The sequence below is a fragment of the Prunus persica genome, chromosome G8, assembly GCF_000346465.2.
Source record: "Prunus persica cultivar Lovell chromosome G8, Prunus_persica_NCBIv2, whole genome shotgun sequence".
Lineage (NCBI taxonomy): Eukaryota > Viridiplantae > Streptophyta > Magnoliopsida > Rosales > Rosaceae > Prunus > Prunus persica.
Window position 1 is genome coordinate 17,710,878 of NC_034016.1, and position 26,118 is coordinate 17,736,995.

The following is a 26,118-nucleotide window of genomic DNA, read 5'->3' on the forward strand; positions in this document are numbered from 1 at the left end:
TTTGATTAGTAAAGGAGAAAAAGAAGAAGAGAAATTGAATTACTATTCATTAAGTAATATAATTCATGAAGTTAATTAAAATATTTAATCATAATCAGTCAATAAATAAATAATAATTAAAATATAATTGCTAATTCAACTACTTAAATCTCCAAATATATTATGTAGTTACTAAAAATAGAATTTTTAAAAATTAATTAACCTAAACATCCTAAGTTTATACTTATTTTTAAAAATGAAGACCTCTCCCGACGAAATTTCGTCGGCAAAGATATTTTCGTCGGGAGAAACCTAATCCGGCAAATTTTGGTCGGCATAGATCTTTGCCGACGAAATTTCGTCGGAAGAAGTGTTCATGTGTTTTTTTTTTTTTTTTGAAAAGTATAAATTTTAAAAATATGGATGTGTTTGAACTAGCAAATTAATACCTATAAAGTACAAGCTAATGCAACTTGGAGGGTCCTTCTTTCTTTATTTATTTATTAAATACTATATTTACATAGTATAGCCGTGCGGCTGTACTATATTTTTCTTTTTGAACAATCGTCTAGCCGGGCGGCTATACTTTTTTGGGACACGTGGCGCCTAATCGCTGGAGGCTCCTTTTTTTTTAAGACCCAAAAATAGTACAGCCGCACGGCTATACCCGGTGTTTTTAAAAAGTCGACACGTGGCGCATTTTTATATAAAAATAGTATAGCCGCACGGCTATACCCGGTGTTTTTTAAAAAGTCGACACGTGGCGCCTTTTTATATTAAAAATAGTATAGCCGCACGGCTATACTAAGTTTTTGTTTTTTTTTTTGTTTTTGTTTTTTTTTTAATGAAAAGGTAGGCTACACCCTTTAAGTAGCATGGTATGTATTTCACTTTTTTAATTACTTTGATTAGTAAATGAGAAAAAGAAGAAGAGAAATTGAATTACTATTCATTAAGTAATATAATTCATGAAGTTAATTAAAATATTTAATCATAATCAGTCAATAAATAAATAATAATTAAAATATAATTGCTAATTCAACTAATTAAATCTCCAAATATATTATGTAGTTACTAAAAATAAAATTTTTAAAAATTAATTAACCTAAACATCCTAAGTTTATACTTATTTTTAAAAATGAAGACCTCTCCCGACGAAAGTTCGTCGGCAAAGATATTTTCGTCGGGGGAAACCTAATCCGGCAAATTTTGTCGGCATAGATCTTTGCCGACGAAATTTCGTCGGGAGAAGTGCTCATGTGTTTTTTTTTGTTTTGAAAAGTATAAATTTTAAAAATATGGATATGTTTCAACTAGCAAATTAATACCTATAAAGTACAAGCTAATGCAACTTGGAGGGTCCTTCTTTCTTTTATTTATTTATTAAATACTATATTTACATAGTATAGCCGTGCGGCTGTACTATATTTTTCTTTTTGAAAAATAATCTAGCCGGGCGGCTATACTTTTTTGGGACACGTGGCGCCAAATCGCTGGAGGCTCCTTTTTTTTAAGACCAAAAAATAGTACAGCCGCACGGCTATACCCGGTGTTTTTAAAAAGTCGACACGTGGCGCCTTTTTATATTAAAAATAGTATAGCCGCACGGCTATACGTAGTTTTTGTTTTGTTTTTTTTTAATTTTTTTTAATTTTTTTTAATTTTATGAAAAGGTAGGCTACACCCTTTAAGTAGTATAGCCGCATGGCTCCAAACTGTTGGGGGAATTTTTTTATATTAAAAATAGTATAGCCGCCCGGCTGTACGCAGTTTTGAAATTTTTAAAAGAAATACATGTTTTGACACGTGGCTCTAAATGGTTTGGGGACCTTTTTTATATTAAAAATAGTATAGGCGCACGGCTATACTCAGTTTTGAAATTTTTTAAGAAAGACATGTGTTGACACGTGGCTCCAAATGGTTGGGGGACTGTTTTTATATTAAAAGTAGTATAGCCGCACGGCTATACTCAGTTTTGAAATTTTTTTAGAAAGAATTGTTTTGGCGCGTGGCTCCAAATGGTTGGGGGCACAGTTTTGAAATTTTTTTAAGAAAGACATGTGTTGACACATGGCTCCAAACTGTTGGGGGAATTTTTTTATATTAAAAATAGTATAGCCGCCCGGCTGTACTCAGTTTTGAAATTTTTAAAAGAAATACATGTTTTGACACGTGGCTCTAAATGGTTTGGGGACCTTTTTTATATTAAAAATAGTGTAGCCGCCCGGCTATACTCAGTTTTGAAATTTTTTAAAAAAATACATGTTTGACACGTGGCTCCAAATGGTTGGGGGACTTTTTTGAGTTAAAAATAGTATAGCCGCCCGGCTGTACTCAGTTTTTTTAATTAAAAAATATATAGTATAGGCAAGAGGCGTTAATGGTTTTTCTTTATTTTAAAAATTGAATTTAATAAATAGTATAGACTAGCGGCTATAGTCTTTTAGATATGTATTTACATATAAATATATACATATATACACGTATTTTTCAACAATATATTCGTGTTATATACACGTCTCACATTTTCTTTAAAAAGCAAACATACAATAGTCGTATTTCTAATATTTTATGCATATTTTTTACAAAATTTTCAACAACACACAAAAATTCAAATTAGTTAATTATTTAAATTAAAATTTTCACGTACTTTTTACAAAATTTTAAGTAACACACACAAATTCACATATTATACAAATAATTCTCATATATTATTGAATAAGAATAACATATGGTATAAAAATTATATTAAAACATAAAATAGAGGAAGATTAATATCTACTTTGGTACTTCTTTATTATTATTATTATTATTTTAAACGAGTACAGCCGTACGGCTATACTCGATGTTTTAAATTTTTTGAAAAAGCCATGGGCTAACACGTGGCGCCACATGGCTGGAGTCTTTTTTTATAATTAAAAATAGTATAGCCGCACAATTCTAGAGAAATGCATTCTCCACTTACGGATAAATGAAATGATTTCAATGTGAATCGTCAAATGCAACCAGGGAATCAGTTTCCTTTCCTATGAAGTTGAACTATAAACAATCTGAATACTACATTGATCCGTTTTGGCTTGGCTACTTGTGATAAGTTACTTCTGTTAGTGTAAAATAATATCTCGTATATTTTTGTATGTTTGCAATACATAAGAAGGCCAATATATAAAGCCAACAAGACTACCTAAGGAAGGTAATTTAAATCCTAAGTTAAGGGCACTAATTTGTACAAGCCTTAACAGAGAAGTTGACTATTCCTATACAAGGTAACAAATAATATATTTTGTAATCTTTCCATATCTTCAATATTCCCCCTCAAGCTGGAGTATGGAGATCAAGAATACCCAGCTTGTTTTTGAGTCGTTGGAATTGATCTTTACCTAAAGACTTGGTAAAGACATCTGCGAGTTGCTCATTTGAAGGAATATAGGCAGTACGTAAAGAACCATTTTGAATCTTCTCTCGAACAACATGACAATTGATCTCAATATGTTTGGTGCGCTCATGATATACTGGATTAGCTACTATGTATAAAGCAGCTTGGTTGTCACAATAAAGTAAGCTTGGTGTGGTGTGTGACATACCAAGATCATAAAGTAAATATCGTAAACATTGGAGTTCACAAGTTGCCATAGCCATCGCTCTATATTCTGCTTCAGCTGATGAGCGTGATACAGTATCTTGCTTCTTTGTTTTCCATGAGATAGGACTTTCTCCAAGAAGTACAAAGTAACCTGTAGTCGACCTCCTTGTCATTGGACAGCTAGCCCAATTAGAATCACAGTAGGCTCTCAATTGAAAATTATTAGAAGATGATAACAGAATCCCTTGGCCTGGAGTCCCTTTCAAATAATGTAATAATCGATCTGCAGCATCTTTATGAGTTGTACGGGGGCTTTGCATGAATTGGCTCAAAATATGAACTGTATGAACAATGTCTGGCCTAGTGATGGTGAGATATATCAAGCGACCCACCAATCTTCTATAGGTTTCTGGATTATGTAATAGTTCCCCATCTTCATTGTTTAACTTGAGATTTTGTTCCATGGGGAAGAAAGTAGGACGTGAACCAATAAGACCTGAGTCTTTCAAAATGTCAAGTGCATACTTCCGTTGGCTCAAATACAATCCCTTTGAAGAACGAGACACTTCTATCCCAAGGAAGTATTTTAAATCACCAAGGTCTTTTAAATGAAAACGTTGGTGCAACAAATTCTTGACAATTGATATAATAGCAACATCGGTACCTGTAATAATAATATCGTCAACATATACAAGCAAGAAAATTGATGACTTACCTTTGTGACGATAGAAAAGGGAGTAATCTGCTTTAGATTGAGAAAATCCCGCATCAAGTAATGTTTTGGAGAATTTTGCAAACCAACACCGAGAAGCTTGCTTTAATCCATAAAGTGATTTGTTAAGACGGCACACCATGTTTCTCCCCTTGCCGTGATAACCTTGAGGGAGCTGCATGTAAACCTCTTCATGTAAATCACCATGAAGAAAGGCATTGTTGACGTCTAATTGTTGAAGACACCAACCCTTGGCAGCGGCCAAAGATAATAAAACACGAACAGTGGTAAGCTTGGCAACAGGAGAAAAAGTTTCATGATAATCAATCCCTTCCATTTGCGTATATCCCTTGGCGACGAGGCGAGCTTTGCATTGTTTAATAGTGCCATTAGAATGCCGTTTTATTTTATAGACCCACTTGCAGCCGATGGCTTTTTTATGAGCAGGCAAGGCCATGAGGGTCCATGTATGATTAGCTTCCAAGGAAGCAAGTTCACTTTGCATAGCTTTACGTCATTCAGGATATTTAGTAGCTTCATCAAAAGTGTTAGGCTCAACAATGGTAGTAATAGAAGCAAGAAAACTTTGATGTTTAATAGAGAATTTGTCATAAGATAAATAATGGGATAAAGGGTACCTGGTGCCATGTGGACCTGAAGTCGAAGAGGTTGCTTGAGATTGGTAGCAGTGATAATCATTAAGGTAACCTGGTGGTTTGCGACTACGAGGAAGAGGAGATGAGGGAGGTGCTATAATGGCAGAGGAAGTATTAGAATTTGTGATGGCTGGTGTAGGTGTTTCGGTAGGAGATGGAGGCAAAAGAGATGGGAGAGAAGAAAGTATGTTGGTTGGTGGAGAAGAAAGTATGTTGGTTGGTGGAGAAGAAGGTATGTTGGTGGGTGGAGTAGAGGGAGACGTGTTAGTGTCTGGAGTGACTTGTGTTTCTGGGTTAGATAAATCTGGTGAGGTAAGTGGATGAGCGAAAGCTAAAGGAAGGTGGGAATGTTCAAAATCTGTTGCAGGAATTGGTAAAACATCAGGTAAAGTGTGGTTATTTTGTGATAAATTATAAGGAAAAATAGTTTCGTAAAAAGTGACATCTCTAGAAGTGTAAATTTTCTTTGTTTCAAGATCATATATTTTATAAGCCTTTTGAAAATGTGGATAACCAATAATGATACCTGGTTTTGCTCTTTTATCAAATTTATGAGAATGGGGAGACAAGTTATGACCATAACAAAGACAACCAAAAATTCGTAGGTGGGTATAAGAAGGTGCTTTGTTGAAAAGAATTTCATAAGGTGTTTTCCCATGTAAGATTTTGGTGGGTAAACGATTAATTAGATAAGCAGCAGTAAGAACACAATCACCCCAAAAAGAAACAGGTAAATTTGATTGAAAACGAAGGGAACGAGCAATATTTAAAAGATGACGATGTTTTCTTTCGACGACACCATTTTGTTGTGGTGTTGCCACACAACTATGTTGATGAATGACACCAAGTGAAGAAAAATATTGGTTCAATTTGTGATTCAAAAATTCAGTTCCATTGTCAGTACGAACTTGACGAATAGAACAATTAAATTGTGTTTTGACCATAGCAAAAAAATGGTAAGTAGGTATTAACTTCTGATTTATGCTGCATTAAATAAAGCCAAGTACTAGGAGAAAAATCATCAACTATGGTTAAAAAATATTTAGCACCAGAAATTGAAGAAACAGAATAAGGTCCCCAAACATCACAATGTATTAAATCGAAGCAAGCATTTGTTGATATAGTGCTTAAAGGAAAAGAAAGCTGACAATGTTTAGCCAAAGGGCAAATAGTGCAAGCATGATTATTATCAAAAGAAATTTTTGAATTCAAACTTTGTAAATAAGGAAGAGTACACTTGGATGGATGTCCTAAGCGCCAGTGCCACTGACTAAAATTTGGGGAAGAGACAGCGGAATTAGCAATGGAAGGCACATCGGGGGCTAGGTAATAAAGACCACCACGTTCCTTGCCCTTACCAATCAACCTCTTCGAACTCAAGTCCTGCAAAACACAATGATCAGAATAAAAGGTAATGGAGCAATTAAGTAGTTTAGTGATTTTGCTAACAGACAAAAGATTGAATCGAAAATCGGGGACTAGCAAAACATTTTTTAGAGGCAAGGATGGTAAAGGTGTGGCAGAGCCAATATGAGTGATGTTGGATGTTTGTCCTGTTGGCAATTTGATGGGTGCGGTGTTAAGTGTGGTCATGCTTTCTAAAAAATTAGCATTGGAAACCATATGATCTGTGGCACCGGAATCGATGATCCAAGAACCAATATTGAATGATGAATTAAAACATAATGGGTTACCTGCCAGATTGGCTACTGAATTATTTTTACCATAGGGTAACAAGGCAATAAGCTGACTATATTGTTCTGAAGTCAGCGATGGTGCAGCCAATGTGTTGGTGGTCATAGCAGCAAAGGAACCAGTAGAAGCAGTACTTGAAGAAGAATACATGTTCTTCTTTTGACAATGAGATTCAGTGTGCCCTGCAACATCACAAAACTTACAAAGCATATAAGATTTTATGTTAGGATTTTTCCGGCAGCATGATTGAGAGTGACCATCAAGTTTGCAAAAATTGCAATGATAAAAAGGCTTCTGAGATGATGATTGATTGGCAGCCATGATTGACTGGTCAAGAGATATAGTGATTGTAGGGTGAAGAGAGGCTTGAAAGGAGGTTTAAGGTTTTAACAGAGACCAGTGTAGGCTCTGATACCATGTAAAATAATATCTCGTATATTTTTGTATGTTTGCAATACAGAAGAAGGCCAATATATAAAGCCAACAAGACTACCTAAGGAAGGTAATTTAAATCCTAAGTTAAGGGCACTAATTTGTACAAGCCTTAACAGAGAAGTTGACTATTCCTATACAAGGTAACAAATAATATATTTTGTAATCTTTCCATATCTTCAATAGTTAGTCACCAGTTCATTGCTTATAGCCTTAAAGGCACAGTGACATGCACAGATATAGACTCGCACATTCATACCTGGGAATCAGAGCCCGACGATACAAGCACATTAAGAACATGAGAAAAGGCAAGGCCTGTTATGCTTTTTTGATGACCTTTTAGCTTGGTTTTAACCTGTGAGAGGAGCAGCCAGATTGTAAGCAATCCCATATTCCAGATATCATAACAAACTGACAAATTTAATTTCAGTGAACAGAGACCTCATCAACCCGAACATTGTAAATTTGGATGGAAGAAATTTGGTGGGTAGATTGAAAAATCTGATTCTTTTTTTTTTTTCCTAATTTTCAATAGGTGTGTGCAAAGTAGATGGTGGAGTAAGCATTTTGAAGGATGGTACAGAAGCACCACTGTCTTTTTAGATTGTCTTATGCATGGCACTTCAAAAGTTTCATAGACGATGCATATTCAGTATCTTATCTTAAATTAATCAACCAGTACGCTGGATATGTCGAATGAGAGACATGTTCAGAGGAAACAACCTACCTTAAATGTCATCATATTGAAAAGGGATATTTTCCCCCCTCAAGCAGACATAACATATGAGTCCTTTGAAAGTGCAAAGCATTGAACATACTCTTCTTTGCAAAAGGTTTCTTATTTCCTTTTTTGGGTCATACTCATGCATACTCTTCTGTGCAAAAAGCTTGAACTGCTCAGTTTTGGGTTTTTCTGTTTGGCTTCAGAGGAAATTCAGCCTCAAGTTTTGTACTTTCCAGTACTCAGGTCAGTCATGATCTTTCATTTTCTCGGGAACCAAACAAGAATAGCATTTCTTGTTGCTAATGCCTCCAAAATTTTAGTGTTTCTCAGTCACTCTGGTAAGGCTTTGATTCATAAACTAGGCTAGAATGCCTGCCAATTGTAACTGAAATTGCTTGAATTCTGTTTTACATTATATATAAAGAGTATAGCCGTTCGGCTTTTTTTTTTTGAAATTAAATAAATAAAAAACCCGACCCGTCACCCACGTATAGCCGAGCGGCTATACTATTTTTTAATTACCGTAGTAAAGCCGCGCGGCTATACTATTTTGTTAAGCCGAGTATAGCCGCCCGGCTATACTTTATAAACGAAAAAAGGACCCACCTTGTGTGACAGTAAAATTGAATAATTGGATGAGACCGAAGGGTGATGAAACGCTCTTCCTTCTTTAAACGGACTTTCAAAGGAACCAAACCCAACTTGGAAAGCCGTCTTCTTTACTTTCCAAAAACAAAGAAAAGCCGTGTTCTTTGCGAAAGGTTTCTTATTTCCGTTTTTGGGTCATTCTTTGCAAAAGGTTTCTTATTTCCGTTTTTGGGTCATACTCATACGTACTGTTCTTTGCAAAGAGCTTCAACTGCTCAGTTTTGGTGATTTTGCACAGCAAGCAAGCGCTAATCCAATAATGGCTGATATGCAATTCTTCTACCTCACATGACCATCATCTTCCTGCTCTGTCCCAATCCCAAGCAAATTGGCATCCACAACTTCATCTATCATTGCATCTGGTAATAGTGAGTTTGCAATCCATTGCTTTAAATTCATTTCCCCAACAAACATCTCATCTCTGGCTTCCTTCTTGTGAATGTTTCCATCACTACAATTCCAAAACTGTACACATCCCCTCTTGTTGAAACCATTCCTTCCAATCCATACTCTGCATTACGAAAAATCGGCCTAGGCGGCCTGGGCGGGTGGCACTAGGCCGGTCTGGGCGGTGCTAGGAGGGTCTAGGCGGCGCTAGGCGGATCTGGGTGCCAGGGTGAGTCTGGTTCTTTTCTTCTGTTCTTTAAACCTACTGCCTAGCGATTCTTCTTTGAAGCCAATATTTCGAGCAAGAACTGTATCAGATGCACCACCTTTTGACCCCAGCAATATTGTGTCATTGCAGGCACATTTCTGCAGCCACTTTCTTTTAGTCTATTCTTTCACTTCATTTGCTTCTATGTTTACTGATGGGATTCAAAATTATGGCAGCTCATGTTTAGCAAGTTTGAATTTGATGGGAAACTGAATCCTACTTTTGTGGAACAGGCGTTTAAGCTCCCATTATCAAGCATACGAGCATATCTAAAAGAGCCTATTGCTCCCAGGTTTCACATTCTTTTCATTTTGTTGGATTATCTTCTTATGACTAAACATAATTGATCTGCTAGGTGCACTTTCTGTTTTAGTCTTTAAAGAATCTCTTTGCTTGTGTTCCGTGTAGGTTCGTACACTTAGGTTCTGCAGGAGTTACCCTAGACCTGACAGGCCTGGACTTGATCTAAGTAAACAACCTCCTGCTGTTCGCTTAAACAAGGAATTGGATTTTATACTGACATTCAAGTCGAAGGTTTCATACTAATTCAATGCAAGCTGTTTGATATTTTTATATATAATCAGTGTATCAAAATACCACTTCCTAGCTCTTTTCTTTTATTTTTCTTTTTCTGGGTCAGATTTAGCTCTTTCGATTTTGTACATTGATAAGTTTTGGAGCAAGGGGGGGATTTAGTACGGGAAAGTGGAGTACCATATACAATTGTGAGGCCTTGTGCATTAACTGAGGAGCCTGCCGGGCAGATATCCTCCCCGAACTGCACTTGTTATGTCTACCAAGAAATCAGGCTCTGTTATGATGTTGTTAAAAAGATGAGACTTACAGGTATGTAGGAATTTCATGACCCTGGTAGCCATCAAAAATTGCAAGTAGTTCTACCTCGTACTGACAACATAGTCTTCCATAAAATGCCCGAGGTCTCCCTTTACCAAGTGGGAGCCATGTGTTACACTTAGATTATATGAGTCATGTGTTCAGTAAGGTGCTTTGCTGCTTTATAGGCATTCTTTAGTTTTCTTATGGAATCTACAACTTGTTGATTGGACATAACCATCCATATTCCATGACTTGTTAACCCAAGAAACTCTATATCATCATCTATCATCTCCACCACCAAATAAGGTTATGAAGTTATATATATTTTGAACATCTTGGCACCAAATGCCCTATGTTGTCTTACTATCGCTTCTCTTCTCTAATGATTGTCTTTCTATTCTATTGTTCAAGCTATGATCAACAGATAATTGTTTAGCCATTCCATTCTTGCAACAGATAACGGCCCGAGAGTTCCCAACATTAGCTACTACCAACTTCCGCTGGCCACGACGGTTCACTACTATTTGCTGTAACTGCAGTTGAAGATGATAAATCCTTAAAACCATGGTTTGAATTTGATTGCTCTAGAATGAAGGTATCGGTTATAAGATATGCTCCAATCACTGCGCTTGTCATGCTGAAGAAGAAATCAGGCACTGTCATGATATTATTAAATAGATGAGATTGCAAGTATGCAGGAATTTCATGGCACTCATAGCCGTCAAATATGGCAAATAATCCTATCTCTTGCTCACCAATCTTCCTAGTCTCTGCAACAACATAGTCTTCCATAGGATGTTTGTGTTCTCCCTTTATCAAGTGGAAGCCATATGATACAGTTATATGATCTATGTCATTTGATATTTTACTCTTTTCTGACCGGAACATCTGACGATGGACTTTTACTTAATCCAACTCGATTTCTTGAGTTGGTGCCGGATCCCATCTTTTTCTTTACCAAGTGGAGAATTTCACTGCCAACTTTCATGAATGTTGTAATAGCAGTTCTACTTTTAATATCTTCACTAGAATTAGAAGCAAATGAAGGGAAAATTCGGTGAGGGTGTGGAGAGAAATAAAGAGGGTTATAACTTATGATGAGCTTCCACAACCGATATTGGTAAAATACACACACTGCCAATCATTAACATCATCATTATCATCAATACTGCTTCTTTCCTAGCAATTCTTATCATGGCTTCAAACTTAGTTTCTTATTTACAAGTACATAGAAACATGCCATTTATAAGGAAATTAAGAATCTTTTTTTATTTAGTTAACTCTTCCCTAGTTAATTAGGAGGCATTTTTCATTTGAGAGACAGTTTCGGTGACATTAGGGTTTGGTTAAAGCACCAACTTAAATTTATATCAATTGGTATGCTATGAAATTGATATAATTCATAGTTACGAGGCTTTTTTCCTTTTTTGAGAAGGACTTGCCTTAGCTTTTGATAGAGTTTATTCACTATATATATGTGTGTTCTTTGAGTTGGAAAAGCTAATTGCAATGATGGGATTATCGTAATTAATTAAGTAAAAGTTTATTTGATACTTGAGGTGACTTTTGATGTTGTATTTCGGCTATCGGTGACTGCAAGGTCCCGTATTCAGTCAAACAATACACATATAATTTAGTATTCAGTTAAACCTCACTTGAAAATGGTTGAGTGTTTGGATCTTGGTTACTGAATTTTGGCTTCCTCAAGCCCACATTACCATTGGAGCACTTTTTATCTGTTTAGGGCCTTAAAAAAAAAAAAAGACACAGAAAAATGTCAATAAACTCTCTGAATACGTGGACCTCTAGGAAAGGCTTATCCTCTCTCTTCTCTCCAACGTATATAAACGCCCATTTGAAATTCAGAGCGCAAAGACATTTGCAGGGACAGCCATGGAAAGCTTGAAGCTTCCACAGTCTTTATTCAGTAGCCATGGAGGGAAAGCTATTGTTCCACTTCCCACCTCAAGCTTATTGCCCAAGTCGACTTTCCTCATCTACCCAAATCGCAAATTGGCCCTGTCCACTGGTACTTTCTTCTCCAACTCTACTGCTTTACTCTTTTGCTTCCGACTCATAGCTTTGCAGAGCAATTACTGAGCTATTAGCTGCTATTTGGTTGTTAGAAGAAAACCCAATTGACGCTTGACGCCAATTTTGAATTCCTTACTTGTAGCTTGGTCTGTGTAACTTTCTATTAGCTCTTTTACAATGGAGTTTTTTTTTCATCTTCTTTTTTTTTCTCCCATTTTCCTGGGTCCAAGTTTGTCTTTTGATATTCAACCTCAAATTTGCTGTTATCACCAAAATCTATTTATTATTTGATGTAAAATTTCGTTTGCACACACTTAAGTTTTGTATAAACTTTGTTTTTGAAATCTTCCTATTGGATTCTATTGTTTGGTGTCGTACAAAATCCCCTAATCATTCTAGGGTTTTCTGTGGTCCCAAATTAGCTTTTATCAGATATCCGGACTTGCGACATTCGTTTCGGATGCTATACAACCCAACTCCTTTTCTACATAAGGATTTGAGTGTCAATATGTTACCTTTTCCGGAGCCTATAATATGCCTATGACTCATATGGAGCCTATAATATGCCTGAAAGTTGTAAAAGGAAAACAATTCTTGTTCATCAATAATAAGAGTTCTCACTAAGTTCACATAATAGTGGTGCTAGATTTCACTAAGTTGATTTCTTATTATTGCATGATGCCAATTTGATTTACCCTATTTTGTACTTAGGAAATTACTTTCCTATTGTAACCATTTTCAGGGTTTACCAGTTTGTACTATAAATACCTCCATATTGGAGAAGAATATACATCTGAAAATTATTCCCATATACTTTGTTCCTGCACTAGTTTCTGAATATCGATTTTCTTGGGAATTTTTTTCAGATTTTGTTACCACAGCAACTGTGGCCCTCTTGCCTGCCAATATGTTTCCCTGCAGGCACTCTGTTGTAAAACAAATTCGGAGTATGCAGTTTACCACTAGAAGTACATCAGGTAGCTGTGGCTAATTGTATGAATTTTGGTTTAAGAGTTATTGTTTTATCTTCATAGGATATTGTTTTTACAGCATTGCTTTTCAGCATCTGTACAGTCTACAGCTGATGAATTGATGGAGGGTAAGTCCAAGGATCTCCCTGTGAGTGGGGATTCCATACGCCGTCGGTTTATCGATTTTTATGCTTCCCGTGGTCACAAAGTTCTTCCAAGTGCTTCTCTTGTACCAGATGATCCCACAGTTCTACTGACAATTGCAGGAATGCTCCAATTTAAGCCCATATTCCTTGGTCAGGTATGACAGAGACTTTCTAGAAACCTGTCATGACGATACAGTTAAAGAGAATCTCTAGATTTCCTAATGGTACTCAGTGATCCTGTTTAGGTTCCCAGACAAGTACCCCGTGCTACAACTGCACAAAGATGCATACGTACAAATGATGTGGAGAATGTGGGCCGAACAAGTCGACATCATACATTCTTTGAGATGCTGGGAAATTTCAGTTTTGGAGATTACTTCAAGAAAGAAGCAATCCGATGGGCATGGGAGCTTTCAACTGTAGAGTATGCAAGAGTTTATGTTGTTTATCAATCATTCGTTAATGTGAATTTATAAGTTCTGGTTATTGCTTGAAGCATGATCGCTGTTCTCATTAAAACAATCATTCTAAGAATGGTAGTTAACCATGATTCACTTAATTCACTATATAGATATGGCATCCATGCTGCTGTTTGCATACGAAAGCTCCAAAGAATCTTATCTGAACTCCTTCTTAAAGAAATGATCTTTCTTATTTGAACCTTAGGAAATTCTCTATAAGAAAAGTGCAGTCTTTTATGAAACTGTAACTTTCCTTTTTGTTTTTACATATTTTTATTCATTTATCCGACTTAGTATCAGTTACTTTTTTTTATTAATTTATACTCTTGCTATTCATGAAAACATAACATCTGCACACCTGTTTTTTCATTCAGATTTGGGTTACCAGCTGACAGATTATGGATTAGTGTCTTTGAAGATGATAATGAAGCTTTTGAAATCTGGCATGATGAGGTTGGCCAAAAATGAGGTTACTAATAATTGCTTTTAGTTTATGTACATTTATCTTGTTCGGTGTTTTCTGCTCATCCATTTTCTCTTTATTAGCTATACTTCCATGTACATTATGCATGTATCTTAAACTGCTTTTTTCCCCCAACATGATGTGATAAATCTCCTTGTGATTTTGAACATTTCATTGTTTCTGGTGGGTCTTTTCACATGTGTTTTTTTAAACCTTTATGCCTATATTCTGTCTCTTCTTATGAGAAGGACATCCTTCTGTATCTTTGCAATATGCTCTTAGCATCCCAATCACAGATATCATATGAGACTTTATGTTTTTTCTCCTCTGCTAACTGTTCAAGTGTATCTCTATCACTGATGTTAAGTAAAATTGTGTAAGAATGGAATGTAACATATCATGGCTTTTGCTTCAGATGGGTGTTCCTGTTGAGCGTATAAAGAAAATGGGTGAAGATGACAACTTTTGGACTAGTGGAGTTACTGGTCCTTGCGGTCCATGCTCTGAGATTTATTATGATTTCCATCCTGAGAGGGGATATTCTGATACTGTATGTATATGGTTTTCAAAATTTTCTTTAAGAGGGGAGAAGGTTTAAATTCTGAACGACTTTACAGCAATGCTTTTTCCTACTTTCACATTTTGGATTAATTTAATTTTCAGGATCTCAATGATGATACCAGGTTTATAGAGTTTTACAATTTAGTTTTTATGGAATTCAACAAGAAGGATGATGGTTCGCTTGAACCCTTGAAACAGAAGAATATAGATACTGGGCTTGGCCTGGAGCGTATGGCTCGCATCCTTCAGAAGGTATCAATTTCATTTGCCAGTTTTACAAGATAATGAATTTAAATTTCTATGCAAAATTAGTACTTCCACAAGTAAACTTATGGAGCTTGTTAACCACAGCATGCATTGATTGCAACACAAGTATCATATGAGTTTGTTCAATAATTATTAATTAAGTAATGTTTTTCTTGCAGGTTTCAAACAACTATGAAACTGACTTGATCTATCCAATTATGGAAAAGACCTCAGAATTGGCAAAAGTACCATACGGCCTAGCTGATGATCATTCAAAATTGAACCTCAAAGTATGCCCTTCTATAAGAAACTTCAATTTCTGTTAAATTTGTAGTTCAACCAACACATTGGTAGGATTGTTCATGTAAGTTTTTCTATTTCAGATTATTGGAGATCATTTGCGTGCAATTGTATATCTCATATCGGATGGTGTTGTTCCATCAAATATTGGGAGAGGTTATGTCGTTCGACGGCTTATTAGAAGGGCTGTTCGTACTGGTAGGATGCTGGGTATAAAGGGGGACGGTCAGGGGAACCTTGAAGGAGCATTTTTACCTGTCATTGCAGGGAAAGTAATAGAGTTGAGCACCCACATAAATCCGGATGTAAAAGATAGAACACCTCGCATTCTTGAGGAGTTGAAAAGGGAAGAACTTAAATTTGTGCAGACATTGGAGAGAGGAGAAAAATATCTTGACCAAATGCTAGTTGAGGCATTATTAAGTGCAAAAGCAAGTGGGACGGTACCCCGCTTGTCAGGAAAAGATGCATTTCTTTTGTATGATACATATGGGTTTCCTGTCGAAATAACAGCAGAGGTGGCTGAAGAGCGTGGTGTAAGTATAGATATGACTGGTTTTGATATTGAAATGGAAAACCAAAGGCATCAATCCCAGGCTGCACACAGTGCTGTTAAACTTGCCATGGGAAATAGTGCAGAACTTACAAAAGATGTTCCAGACACCAAATTTCTTGGATACGAAACCCTTTCAGCAACAGCCATAGTGGAAAGTCTTATATTGAATGGGAACCCTGTCCTACAGGTTTCTGAAGGAAGTGAAGTAGAAGTATTGCTGAACAGGACTCCATTTTATGCAGAATCAGGTGGTCAAATTGGAGATCATGGATTTTTATATGTCCCACAAGGTGAAAACCAACATAAGTCTGTTATGGAGATAATAGACGTCCAAAAATCTATGGGTAACATATTTGTTCATAAGGGTACAATCAGAGAGGGAGTTCTAGAAGTTGGCAGAGAAGTGGAAGCAGCAGTGGATGCAAAACTAAGGCAGCGGGCTAAGGTACAAACATATAGAAGCTATCTATAGATTCTGATATCTATTTATTCATGCTCACAAGCTGAATTAATTGCAACTAGAAAAGTCAAAATATATGTATCTATTACACAGTATTCGCTAATCAATCAGAATGTATTTTGTCAAACTCTGCAGGTTCATCATACTGCTACTCACTTGCTGCAATCTGCACTTAAGAAAGTTATAGGTCAGGAAACATCACAAGCTGGTTCGTTGGTGGCTTTTGAGCGTCTAAGATTTGATTTCAACTTCCATCGACCACTTATTGACGATGAGCTTGCAGAAATTGAAAGGCTAGTTAATAAATGGGTTGGAGATGCAACACCACTTCAAACTAAAGTGATGCCTCTTGCTGATGCCAAAGGAGCAGGGGCTATAGCAATGTTTGGAGAAAAATATAGTGAAGAGGTATGCATGTCTTTGGATAATGACCATTGTTGTTAATTCTATATGTTACTACTTTTTCTCAAATACTAGATCTGCTACAAACCTTCTATTGATCCCAAAAGCAATTTGTTTACTTTAACACACTCGAACATTAAATTGGTTGGGGAGTTTTTCACTTAATTATGACCTGCTGTAGGTACGGGTCGTAGAGGTTCCTGGCGTATCCATGGAACTTTGTGGTGGGACCCATGTGAGCAATACTTCTGAAATACGTGGCTTCAAAATAATTTCAGAACAGGGTATTGCATCTGGAATCAGGCGTATAGAAGCTGTGGCAGGTGATGCCTTTATTGAATATGTCAATGCCAGAGATTATCATATGAAACAGCTATGTTCCACCCTCAAAGTATGTTTTCTTTTACTCTTTTGCATCTGCTACTTATTTAATTTAGTTTCCACTGTGGCTTGTGGTTACAGGTTTTTGTTTTTGTTCTCTGTTTTTCATTTCCCATTCCCTTTTCTGTTTCAATTTTCAAATGCTGTTTGAATGAATGGAACTAGGATTTTTATTGTGTAAACCTTTGTGAAGGTGAAAGCTGAAGAAGTAACAACCAGAGTAGAAAATCTCTTAGAGGAGTTACGGATAACGAGAAATGAAGCTTCTACCTTGCGTGAAAAAGCAGCAGTTTACAAAGCATCAATAATGGCGACCAAAGCGATTTCTGTGGGTACTTCAGAAAAATTTAGGTACAAATCTGCCAACATGTTTACTTGGGCATTGTAACTGTGTCGCCATTTATCAAATAAGCACCATCTTTCTCAGGGAGTTTAACTAGTCCTTATCTGAATCACCTACCTATAAATGATAAGAAACTCATAATTTATGCACTGAAGTCTGCATTATAGCCCAAGAAATCTCATGACTCTGAGAAAGTATTAACTGAGTTCTATTTTTACACGATCCTTATCTTATATTTTAACCTATTTGGTTTTGCACCAACATGTAATAGTGCCTTATATTATTTGCTTATATGTTCTTGTTCTTAATACTGAACATACTTTTTTTTTTTTCTGAATTTTTTATTATTAATTTTGGTGGTTGTTCTTTTTGGGAAAATTCTCATATCACAGGGTACTAGTTGAATCCATGGAAGATACTGATGCTGATTCACTAAAAAAAGCAACCGAATATCTGATAGAGACACTAGAAGATCCAGCAGCTGTAATTCTGGGCTCTTGTCCAGGTGCTGACAAGGTAAGTTTGGTTGCTGCATTCACCCCAGGGGTTGTTCAATTGGGAATACAAGCAGGGAAGTTCATAGGACCTATAGCTAAGTTGTGCGGCGGTGGAGGGGGCGGAAGACCCAACTTTGCTCAGGCAGGAGGGAGGAAGCCTGAGAATTTGTCCAATGCACTTGAAAAAGCTCGGTCCGAGATCATCTCAGTCCTCTCTGAAAAGGCAAAGTGATATCTATGAAGAGTTTCTCATGTTGACTTGCAAGATCACAGAGGAGAGGGCAATGATCCTTGTTTTGAGTTGATAAACAACATCTAATTGGTATGGGAAGGGGAAGAAGTAAATATTGTAGAGCTTGAATAGGAAAGAAGTCATTAGATCAAGCTATTCAATTCCAATTATAAGTTACACATTTGCTTAGGAAATAAAAAGATTTGAGTCTCATTTTGTTTACTTAGCTAAGCCACCCGTTTAATTATGTACTTTTTATTTCATCAGTAATGAACAAAAATAACCAGGACATCCAAACGCCAACTCTTAGTCTAGTGGTATTTCTCAAAAGAAGTCTCGACTTCCCCCCGTTAATAAAAGATAATGGTCACCCAAATGTTTGTTTTTCCTATATAAACCCTCCACTTTCAAATTCCAATTCTGTTCCCAATCATCCAATATCATGGTTGATTGTCTCGTGCAGAATATGAACATTTGCATGAACCAAGAAGGTTTTTCAGATCATGTAATTAAAACAAGTTGTGCACGAAGTTATTAATGCTGCATTATCATACAGGACACATGACTTCATTTTCATTCTTTTTGGATTTGTTTGAGATTTGGCAAGAGGTCTAACGGACAACCATCTAATTATATATAATTGGAACCTAAATCGCATATTGTTATAGTTCAATTCCTTGCAACCATCTGATTTGCATTTGATGACTTCTTCAGTGAATTACTCCACATGGAGCAAATAAAGATCCCCCAATCTATCCGCAACGTTGCTTGATTTTCTTCACATGGTTTATGATTTTGCAGAGTTGTGCCAAAAAAATTACAAGAAAATTAGAAGCATCATTTTCTTTTGTTGTTTTGGTAAATTAGGACCACCACAGCTGGAACACAAGAGCTTTCAATTGATGGTGGTGGACAGTGAGAGTCCATCGTTGCAGAGTTGTGGTGATGAAATAATGATAAATGATGATGCAAAATGCAGCTGTTGCTTGAAAAGGATGGTTTTCAATGCTGTCAAGCTTTTGACTAAGAAAAAAATAAAGCATTACGCGGAGAAAGGAATTCAAGAAAAGAACACATCGTTTTTCTTTTTCTGCTCTTTTTTTATTTTTGTCCTAGTATTAATTTATGGTTAGTATTCAAAGTGGTCGGAAATTGAAACTTAACCCTTATATTATCATTATCGTTGGTGTAACCAATTCACTCGTATTATGATAATATGTCACCAACATAACTGTGTAACGATATAGAATATAATTTTTCTAAAACTTAGTACCACATCTAAGACTCATCAATGCATAATGTGATTCTCAGTTTCCATCAGCATTTAATCAAGGGATCAACAAAGAAGAAAGGTCCCCCTAATTGCCTTGCTGTATATTATATAATTCAATTAACCTTAGCTGTGATGCGTTTGGTCATATATTCATTTCTTGCTTGACAAGTGGGAGTTGCGTTGCGTCGACCTACATTTGTTCTTATCTTTCCACTCACACTCATAAAGCAGCAATCATCGTAGTCACCAAACTTATCATCTTCTCACACGTATATTTCCCTGTTTCCCTATTCCCTTTTGCTCTTCTCTTTCCATTTTCCCTTTTTTTTAAATTTAAATTTTCAGATAAAATATCCTTTTTGTTTCTTATTAATTAGGGCCATTCATGCACGCACGGCAGCATCTCTAAGATCATCGAAAATGCCAAGCTTGCTTTTCTTAATTGCATCAACTTCTTGTTGCATCTTACTCATTTGTATTCTAAACCCATCCAAAAAGAGACCCCAAAATGTTATTAAAGAAGAACCCATAAAAGTTTTCTTTTTTCTTTGTTATAACCTATGCAAGAAATTTTATATAAATATATGTGAGATAATGGGAAAGAGGTTTGAATCTAAAATCACTAATCTATCAATCAAAATTATTTCCTTTAGACTAGAGCAAGAAAAGATATATTATACACACACGTTTGAATTTAATTAGTATTTTATACCATATATCCTCTTCTTCTCAATTCTAAAAAATCATGAGACTTGTCCTCAAAGTGCTAAAAGTTTGTCCCCTCACCAACGATAGGGTTCCACTATGTGTAGCCTGCAGAATTGACACATAAGTGCATAGGCAGCACCAGTCTCATGTTTACACAGAGCCTTGAAAAAAACTCAAAAAGAGTCGGTGACAGACAAAACCCATAATCTTCCACTTTTCTTTGTCCAGCATTTCAGCAATTGCCTGTCTCTTTCCTTCTTGTTATTATAGCTTTCCCACAAATTCCCCCATAATCACTTACAGCAAACAAACCAAACCCATACTAAATAAAAAATAAGTCCAAAGTTTTGTATTTTCAGCACATGCTGACCTGTCCTCCATAGTCCACAGTCCACCCTCCCTTTTCTCCAATCTTTTGAACTATATATATAGCCCACGGCTTTCTCTTCCTTTCACTATAACTTTCTGCAATCAATTCTGATCAGCAAAATCAAAACTCCAAAATGGCTTTGTTTCTTTGCTTCCTCTTCTTCTTTCTCATCTCCTCTGCCTCTGCTTGTGACCGCTGTAGGCACCAATCCAAGGCAGCCTATTTCTCCACAGCCTCTGCACTTTCATGTAAGATCATCAGTTTCTTAATCTCCTTACCCTTGATGTAATTTCTCTGTTTGATTAAAACCCAGTTGATGATTTTGTGAATAAATTAGTGGGTTAATTTTGTTTTTTGGATTTTATGCAGCTGGGGCTTGTGGGTATGGTTCCTTGGCCTTGGGACTTGGTGGAGGACACCTTGCAGCTGGTGTGCCTTCCCTCTACAAAGATGGAGCTGGCTGTGGTGCATGCTTCCAGGTACTATATTTTCTTCTTTAATTTGTTGGCTGAAATTTGTATGCCATACATTGTATTGATTTGATTTTGTTTGCAGATAAGATGCAAGAACACAACTCTTTGCACAAAACAAGGGACCAGAGTTACTTTGACTGATCTCAATAAAAGTAATCAGACAGATTTTGTTCTCAGCAGCAGAGCTTTCATGGCCATGGCTCAAAAGGGTTTGGGCCAAGACATTTTGAGACACGGCATTGTCGATGTGGAATATAAGAGGTAAGCATATGCAAAAGTTTTAATTAGAAACTTCATTATAATAAAAAATTTATCAAAACTCACACGCCAAAATTAGAATTTAAAAGTAAATTAAATTGGTCTTTTTTTTTCTTCCAGAAATTCATAAAGCTTTTTGTTGCACCGACATTTGTGTTGTGGACCAGCATTTAAATATTAGGTCCTCCAGACAAAAAAAACCCAATCACATTAATGCTAATAACGGTCAAAAATGTACCCAAAAAGAAAATAAAACTATACTATTTCTGTTCTGATATAATTTTTTTTTTCATTTTGTATGTGACAGGGTACCATGTGAATACAAAAACCAAAATCTAGCCTTGCGTGTGGAAGAATCGAGCCAAAAGCCACATTACTTAGCAATCAAAATTCTGTATCAAGGTGGTCAGACAGAAATAGTAGCCATTGATGTTGCTCAGGTTGGTTCTTCAAATTGGGGTTTCCTGACTCGAAACAATGGGGCAATCTGGGACACGAGTAGGGTTCCGGCAGGGGGCCTACAGTTCCGGTTCTTGGTGACGGCCGGGTACGATGGGAAGACGGTTTGGGCACAGAATGTGCTCCCTGCTAACTGGAAACCTGGGATGATATATGACACAAAAGTTCAAATAAGTGACATTGCAAAAGAGGGTTGCTCTACTACTTGTGATGATGGGAGCTGGAAATGAGCTTAAAGTTGGATGTTTTGTCCCTGCTTCTCTAAATACACATAATATAGTTCAGCTACACTAAAATCAATTCGTTTGTAACATTAGAGTTAGGAGGTTAGGCGTATTTTATGTGTTTAGAGATTTATTTGTCAATTTTTGTTACTTTTCAACTCTTGTAATGTAATATGTAACATGTAAATTTCGTGTTACTTATATTTGGGCCACTTTAATGCTTAATAACAATGGCATTCTTTAAAGATTATTGGGCCTTATGTTCGTTGTCAAACCACACCTCAATTGCTTTGAAGAGTCGTTTTATAGTGAAAGTGCAATATATGGTCATAAATATAGACATTCATACTAGTCACATGATTCATCTGATATTTTTCCCTTAGCCTCAAGGTCCATGTATATCTGTTTAGAGTTGATAAATTTCATTCAAATTCATTGATTAGTCTAATGGCATGTGAATGATTTTGCCACTATAACCCTTGGATCCGTGATAGTAGCATCAAAATACAATGTAAATGATTATAAGAAGTTTTGTCTTCTTTAGCATTTTGCAGTAATTTTGATGGAGTTGCAATTGGCATTTCTTCATTTTATTGAAAGGGGTTAAAACTCATTTTGGTCACTATATTTATACCTAAAATCTATTTTAGTTACTGAGTTTTCAATTTCATTAATTTGTTCACTAAGTTGTTGTTAATAATCCTTTGTGTTAGTTTTATATTTATTCAGTCATTTAAAATTGATATGTTAAAATTTAATAATAAAATAAGATAATTTAATAGAAACCCCATGATCGATAACAACCTAGCACGGTAGCACCACACCTCACATTAGGGGTCATCATTAGGCCTGCAAGCTCATGGGCCGATTGGGGCCGGTCCGGCCCATCGAGAAAAAGTCTGACTCAATCCTATTCATTGTTGAGTGGGCTGGGCTTGGGCTTGGGTGTCTAAAGTTCGGCCGCCAATAAAAGCCCGACCCACAGGCTCACATACATATAAATATAATCTGAAATATTGATAATATCGACGAACTATTGAAGATATTTCGATTTTTTCGAATCACGGATATTTCGGAACATATCCATGTACATATCGTATAAATATCGACAATATCGACGATAATATCGAAAAATATTGATGTCGATAATTTCACTCACACTTCAGCAATATTTTGTCAAAATATCTGTGTAATATCGCAAAAATATCAAAAATATCGATGTAATGAGAAAAATAAGGAAAAAAGGGAGAAAAAAAACACAAAGGATATTTAAACCCCTCCCATTTTACTCCTCCGACACCTTAATCACCATATCACTTATGTTTTTGTGATAATATGCTAAAATATTTATATGGGTGGCATGTTAACAATTACATACAAAACTATTTTGGGGATTTATCATTCGATGACTACTATTCACAATACACTTACTCTACACATAGAGAAGATGAAGATAGTGAAAAATTTGAACCTCATAGGAACTGTATGTGGTACTAAGTCACTCATGTATCTTACCATGCAATGTATGAAGTGTAAAATATTGTAGTAAATCATTATATATAAATGATTATGGTGTGTTTAATCTTTTTTCATTAATTACTACATATTTTCTACACTCACAATGTTTGCCAACTCGCTTTATAATCAACTTAAATAAGTTAAATCCATCATGCAATGCATTTCCTTCTAATTTTTTGTGACAAACTAATAGATAATTGACTAAATAAACATTCTCCAAAGTTTCAATAAAAATTTCCAAGTTTTTCTTACAATTTCCGTGGGTTTTATTCAATTCTTATCGATATTGATAATATCTCGATATTTACATCGAAATTTTCATGTTTTTGGACTATGGTCCAAGAGATTTGTGGTCACTCACCGTTGGATGTAAATTCAACAGATCACTCACTCTTACACTCCTTTTAAGAAACTTTTTTGAACCATTGGATTAATATCCAACGGTGGGTGACCACAATCTCTTGGACTACTGTAGTCCAAGAGATCGGGACTGTGTATAACTATATCTTTATGTTTATGGAAGAAAAAAAAAAGATATAAACATATAGACAAATGTAAATAGAGAACTATTAAAAATAAAAAAAAGAAAACACATCAAAACATAGAAAAAAAAATAAAGAATTGATTTAAAAAAATGTAAATAAAAAATAAAGTAGGTCCATTTATGCCCGGCCTGGCTCGATGGGTTTTTTTAAGCCCAATCCATGGGCCAGATTTGGGTTTTGAATTTTCTTAAAAACTCTTATCCAATCCGGCCCATCATCTTCTTTCTTCTCTTTAAAGTTCGGCCTGGCCCGGCCCATTAACGAGGCCTACCTCACATCACCTCAGTTCCACCACAACCCAACCCTTTTCCACCGCCAACTGCCACCCCCAATTTGTGGCCACCATTTCCTCCCCATCTCTCTACTTTGATTTCTCCTCCCCATGGTCCAAATCCAAATAAACATTGAAAAAACTCCCAACCCGACCTGCCACCTTCGTTCCCCAGTCACAACCATCCCAATAGACTACCCAGAAACCACAAATCCCATACCCAGTCACCACTTGAGATTCACAAGCACCCAAACTAAAATCTCCAACACAAGGAAAATATATATATATATATATAAACAGCAAACACAAAATAAAATTATGGGAAGAGGAATAAATGTGGTTTTGGAGCAGTGGTGGCCGACCTATATTCTCCGATGCCAAACTCTCACCTTAGTTTTTCATTTTTGTATTTTAAAATATTATTCTTTAATATATTATATATCTATATCTATATATAGAGTACCGTTCTCTTAATCATTAGGGATTTCAAGAATTTGTGATCATTCATCCTTGATCTAATCTTGAGATGTAGAAAAAAATAATTTAAAAATCCATATAAGATTAGTTTGAATTATTTTCACTTAAACCAAATCAGTTTTGTGGGAAAAATAAAAAACAAACAAACAAAACAGGTTCTATCTTTTTATGTTGTCGACTTCACAAAACATCATTGACTTCTTAACTACATATCAAAATAGCCTTAAAATACCCTTGCTTAACAAAAATATCAAAATAGCTGAATTTAATATAATAAAGGTGAAATAGTAAAAGTCAAATATGCTTAATTATAAATTAAAAATCTCATATTTTTATATATCTTTAAATTCGGACCATGAGCCTCTGTATTTAACTCTTTGCATTTTCCCCCATTTTTAAACATCTCAACCATTCAATTAATCAACAGCTTAAGGTAGGCCACATCAGCAGAGCGTTTATTTTAACTTTTGGGTCAAAACTAACGCAGTTACTTCTCCATCCTATTCCCTTGTCCAAACTGAAGAATCAGAACTTCACCCCACGGCGGCCATGTTAAAGCTCATACCTCAAAGAAGCTCTTTTCTCTCACACTCTTACAGGTTCGAAAATATTAGGATTGAAGTCTGGGTTTTAATGACTGCTTGTGATTTTTTCCCAAATTTAATAGAGGTTCCATAGAATAGGTGTTGATTTTTGGATAAAGATACTTGGTTTTGCAGGAAGAAATGAATGCAGCAACCAAGGCTATATCCCTTTGCATAGATTTCGATATGAAATTGGATTGTAAAATCCGTAACTTTTGAAGCAAATTATTTCAAAACGAGAAATCTGTAATAATATAGATCTTGAACAAAGGTGATCAATGGGGAAATGGTTTTTGGCAAAGGTTATAGGTTTTAATTGGCGAACATGGTGGAGGTTTTCGGTTGTAAAAATTGATTTATGGTGGTAGCAACTGATACGAGTGGAGAAGTCAGGACAAACCTGCTAAGGTGATGGGATGTGAAAGGGTAGGGAACTGGGGATCGGGAGACTTCTGGAGTGTAACGTTTGTTTAATTTACAAACTGACGTGGTGCAGTAAGAGCCCTTGAATTAATTGGATAGTCCAGATGTTTTAAAATGCAGAAAAATGTAGAGAGTTAATTGCAGAGGCTCACGGTCGCTTTAAATTTGCCTAACGAAAAGAAATTACATATGAAAAAATTGACAAAAGTTGCTTCTGCGACAAATTCGGTGAAATTGAAAATTCAAGGACCAAAATAGATTTTAGGTACGAACACAGTGACCAAAAATCTATTTAACCCTTACTAAAATAATCGAATTTAGTTTACACCAATATCCCAAATCAAAGTAGAAGAAAACCATAAGCAAGATACAAAATGTTAACATATATCAGACTTTCGATTATATAGTCACAATTCATACATTTTCTTGCTGCGTAGATCGAATGGCTCTTTCCTCATGTCGTTCACATGAGAACTAGAGGGGGAATTAGACAACTTCATCATGTCGTACTTAGAGTTGGGCCTCCTTATGGGCAATGCTTTCACAGTTGAGCGCAAATTT

The 26,118-nt window shown here is 35.9% G+C and overlaps 2 protein-coding genes and 1 long non-coding RNA gene across 6 annotated transcripts; all 3 read left to right on the forward strand.

Moving 5' to 3' along the window:
- LOC18766953 lies at positions 8,512–11,014 on the forward strand. Of its 4 annotated transcripts, none has more exons than XR_002273052.1 (4): positions 8,514–9,045; positions 9,261–9,376; positions 9,493–9,618; positions 9,725–11,014. It is a non-coding gene; the product is annotated as an uncharacterized LOC18766953 (long non-coding RNA). The 4 variants fall into 4 exon arrangements; XR_002273051.1 differs by having other exon boundaries at positions 8,515–9,045; positions 9,493–9,930; positions 10,378–11,014; XR_002273050.1 differs by having other exon boundaries at positions 8,512–9,045; positions 9,493–11,014.
- LOC18766931 (alanine--tRNA ligase, chloroplastic/mitochondrial) lies at positions 11,538–18,271 on the forward strand. The gene is made up of 13 exons (XM_020570628.1): positions 11,538–11,950; positions 12,822–12,932; positions 13,019–13,227; positions 13,318–13,496; positions 13,908–13,986; positions 14,412–14,546; positions 14,660–14,809; positions 14,983–15,093; positions 15,187–16,104; positions 16,255–16,527; positions 16,703–16,912; positions 17,096–17,253; positions 17,638–18,271. Exons 1-13 carry the CDS (start codon positions 11,815–11,817, stop codon positions 17,972–17,974), a joined length of 3,006 nt encoding a protein of 1,001 aa, XP_020426217.1. The 5' UTR covers positions 11,538–11,814; the 3' UTR covers positions 17,975–18,271.
- Positions 20,399–21,999, forward strand: LOC18766816 (expansin-like A2). The gene is made up of 4 exons (XM_007201832.2): positions 20,399–20,573; positions 20,695–20,804; positions 20,881–21,059; positions 21,364–21,999. Exons 1-4 carry the CDS (start codon positions 20,459–20,461, stop codon positions 21,743–21,745), a joined length of 786 nt encoding a protein of 261 aa, XP_007201894.1. The 5' UTR covers positions 20,399–20,458; the 3' UTR covers positions 21,746–21,999.

Coding starts and splice junctions, on each gene's coding strand:
- LOC18766931 (XM_020570628.1), top strand. CDS start 11,815: ATGGAAAGCTTGAAGCTTCCACAGTCTTTATTCAGTAGCCATGGAGGG. Junction 12,933..13,018: donor TACCACTAGAAGTACATCAG/GTAGCTGTGGCT, acceptor ATTGCTTTTCAG/CATCTGTACAGTCTACAGCT. Junction 13,497..13,907: donor TGGGAGCTTTCAACTGTAGA/GTATGCAAGAGT, acceptor TTTTTCATTCAG/ATTTGGGTTACCAGCTGACA.
- LOC18766816 (XM_007201832.2), top strand. CDS start 20,459: ATGGCTTTGTTTCTTTGCTTCCTCTTCTTCTTTCTCATCTCCTCTGCC. Junction 20,805..20,880: donor GCTGTGGTGCATGCTTCCAG/GTACTATATTTT, acceptor TTTTGTTTGCAG/ATAAGATGCAAGAACACAAC. Junction 21,060..21,363: donor GTCGATGTGGAATATAAGAG/GTAAGCATATGC, acceptor TGTATGTGACAG/GGTACCATGTGAATACAAAA.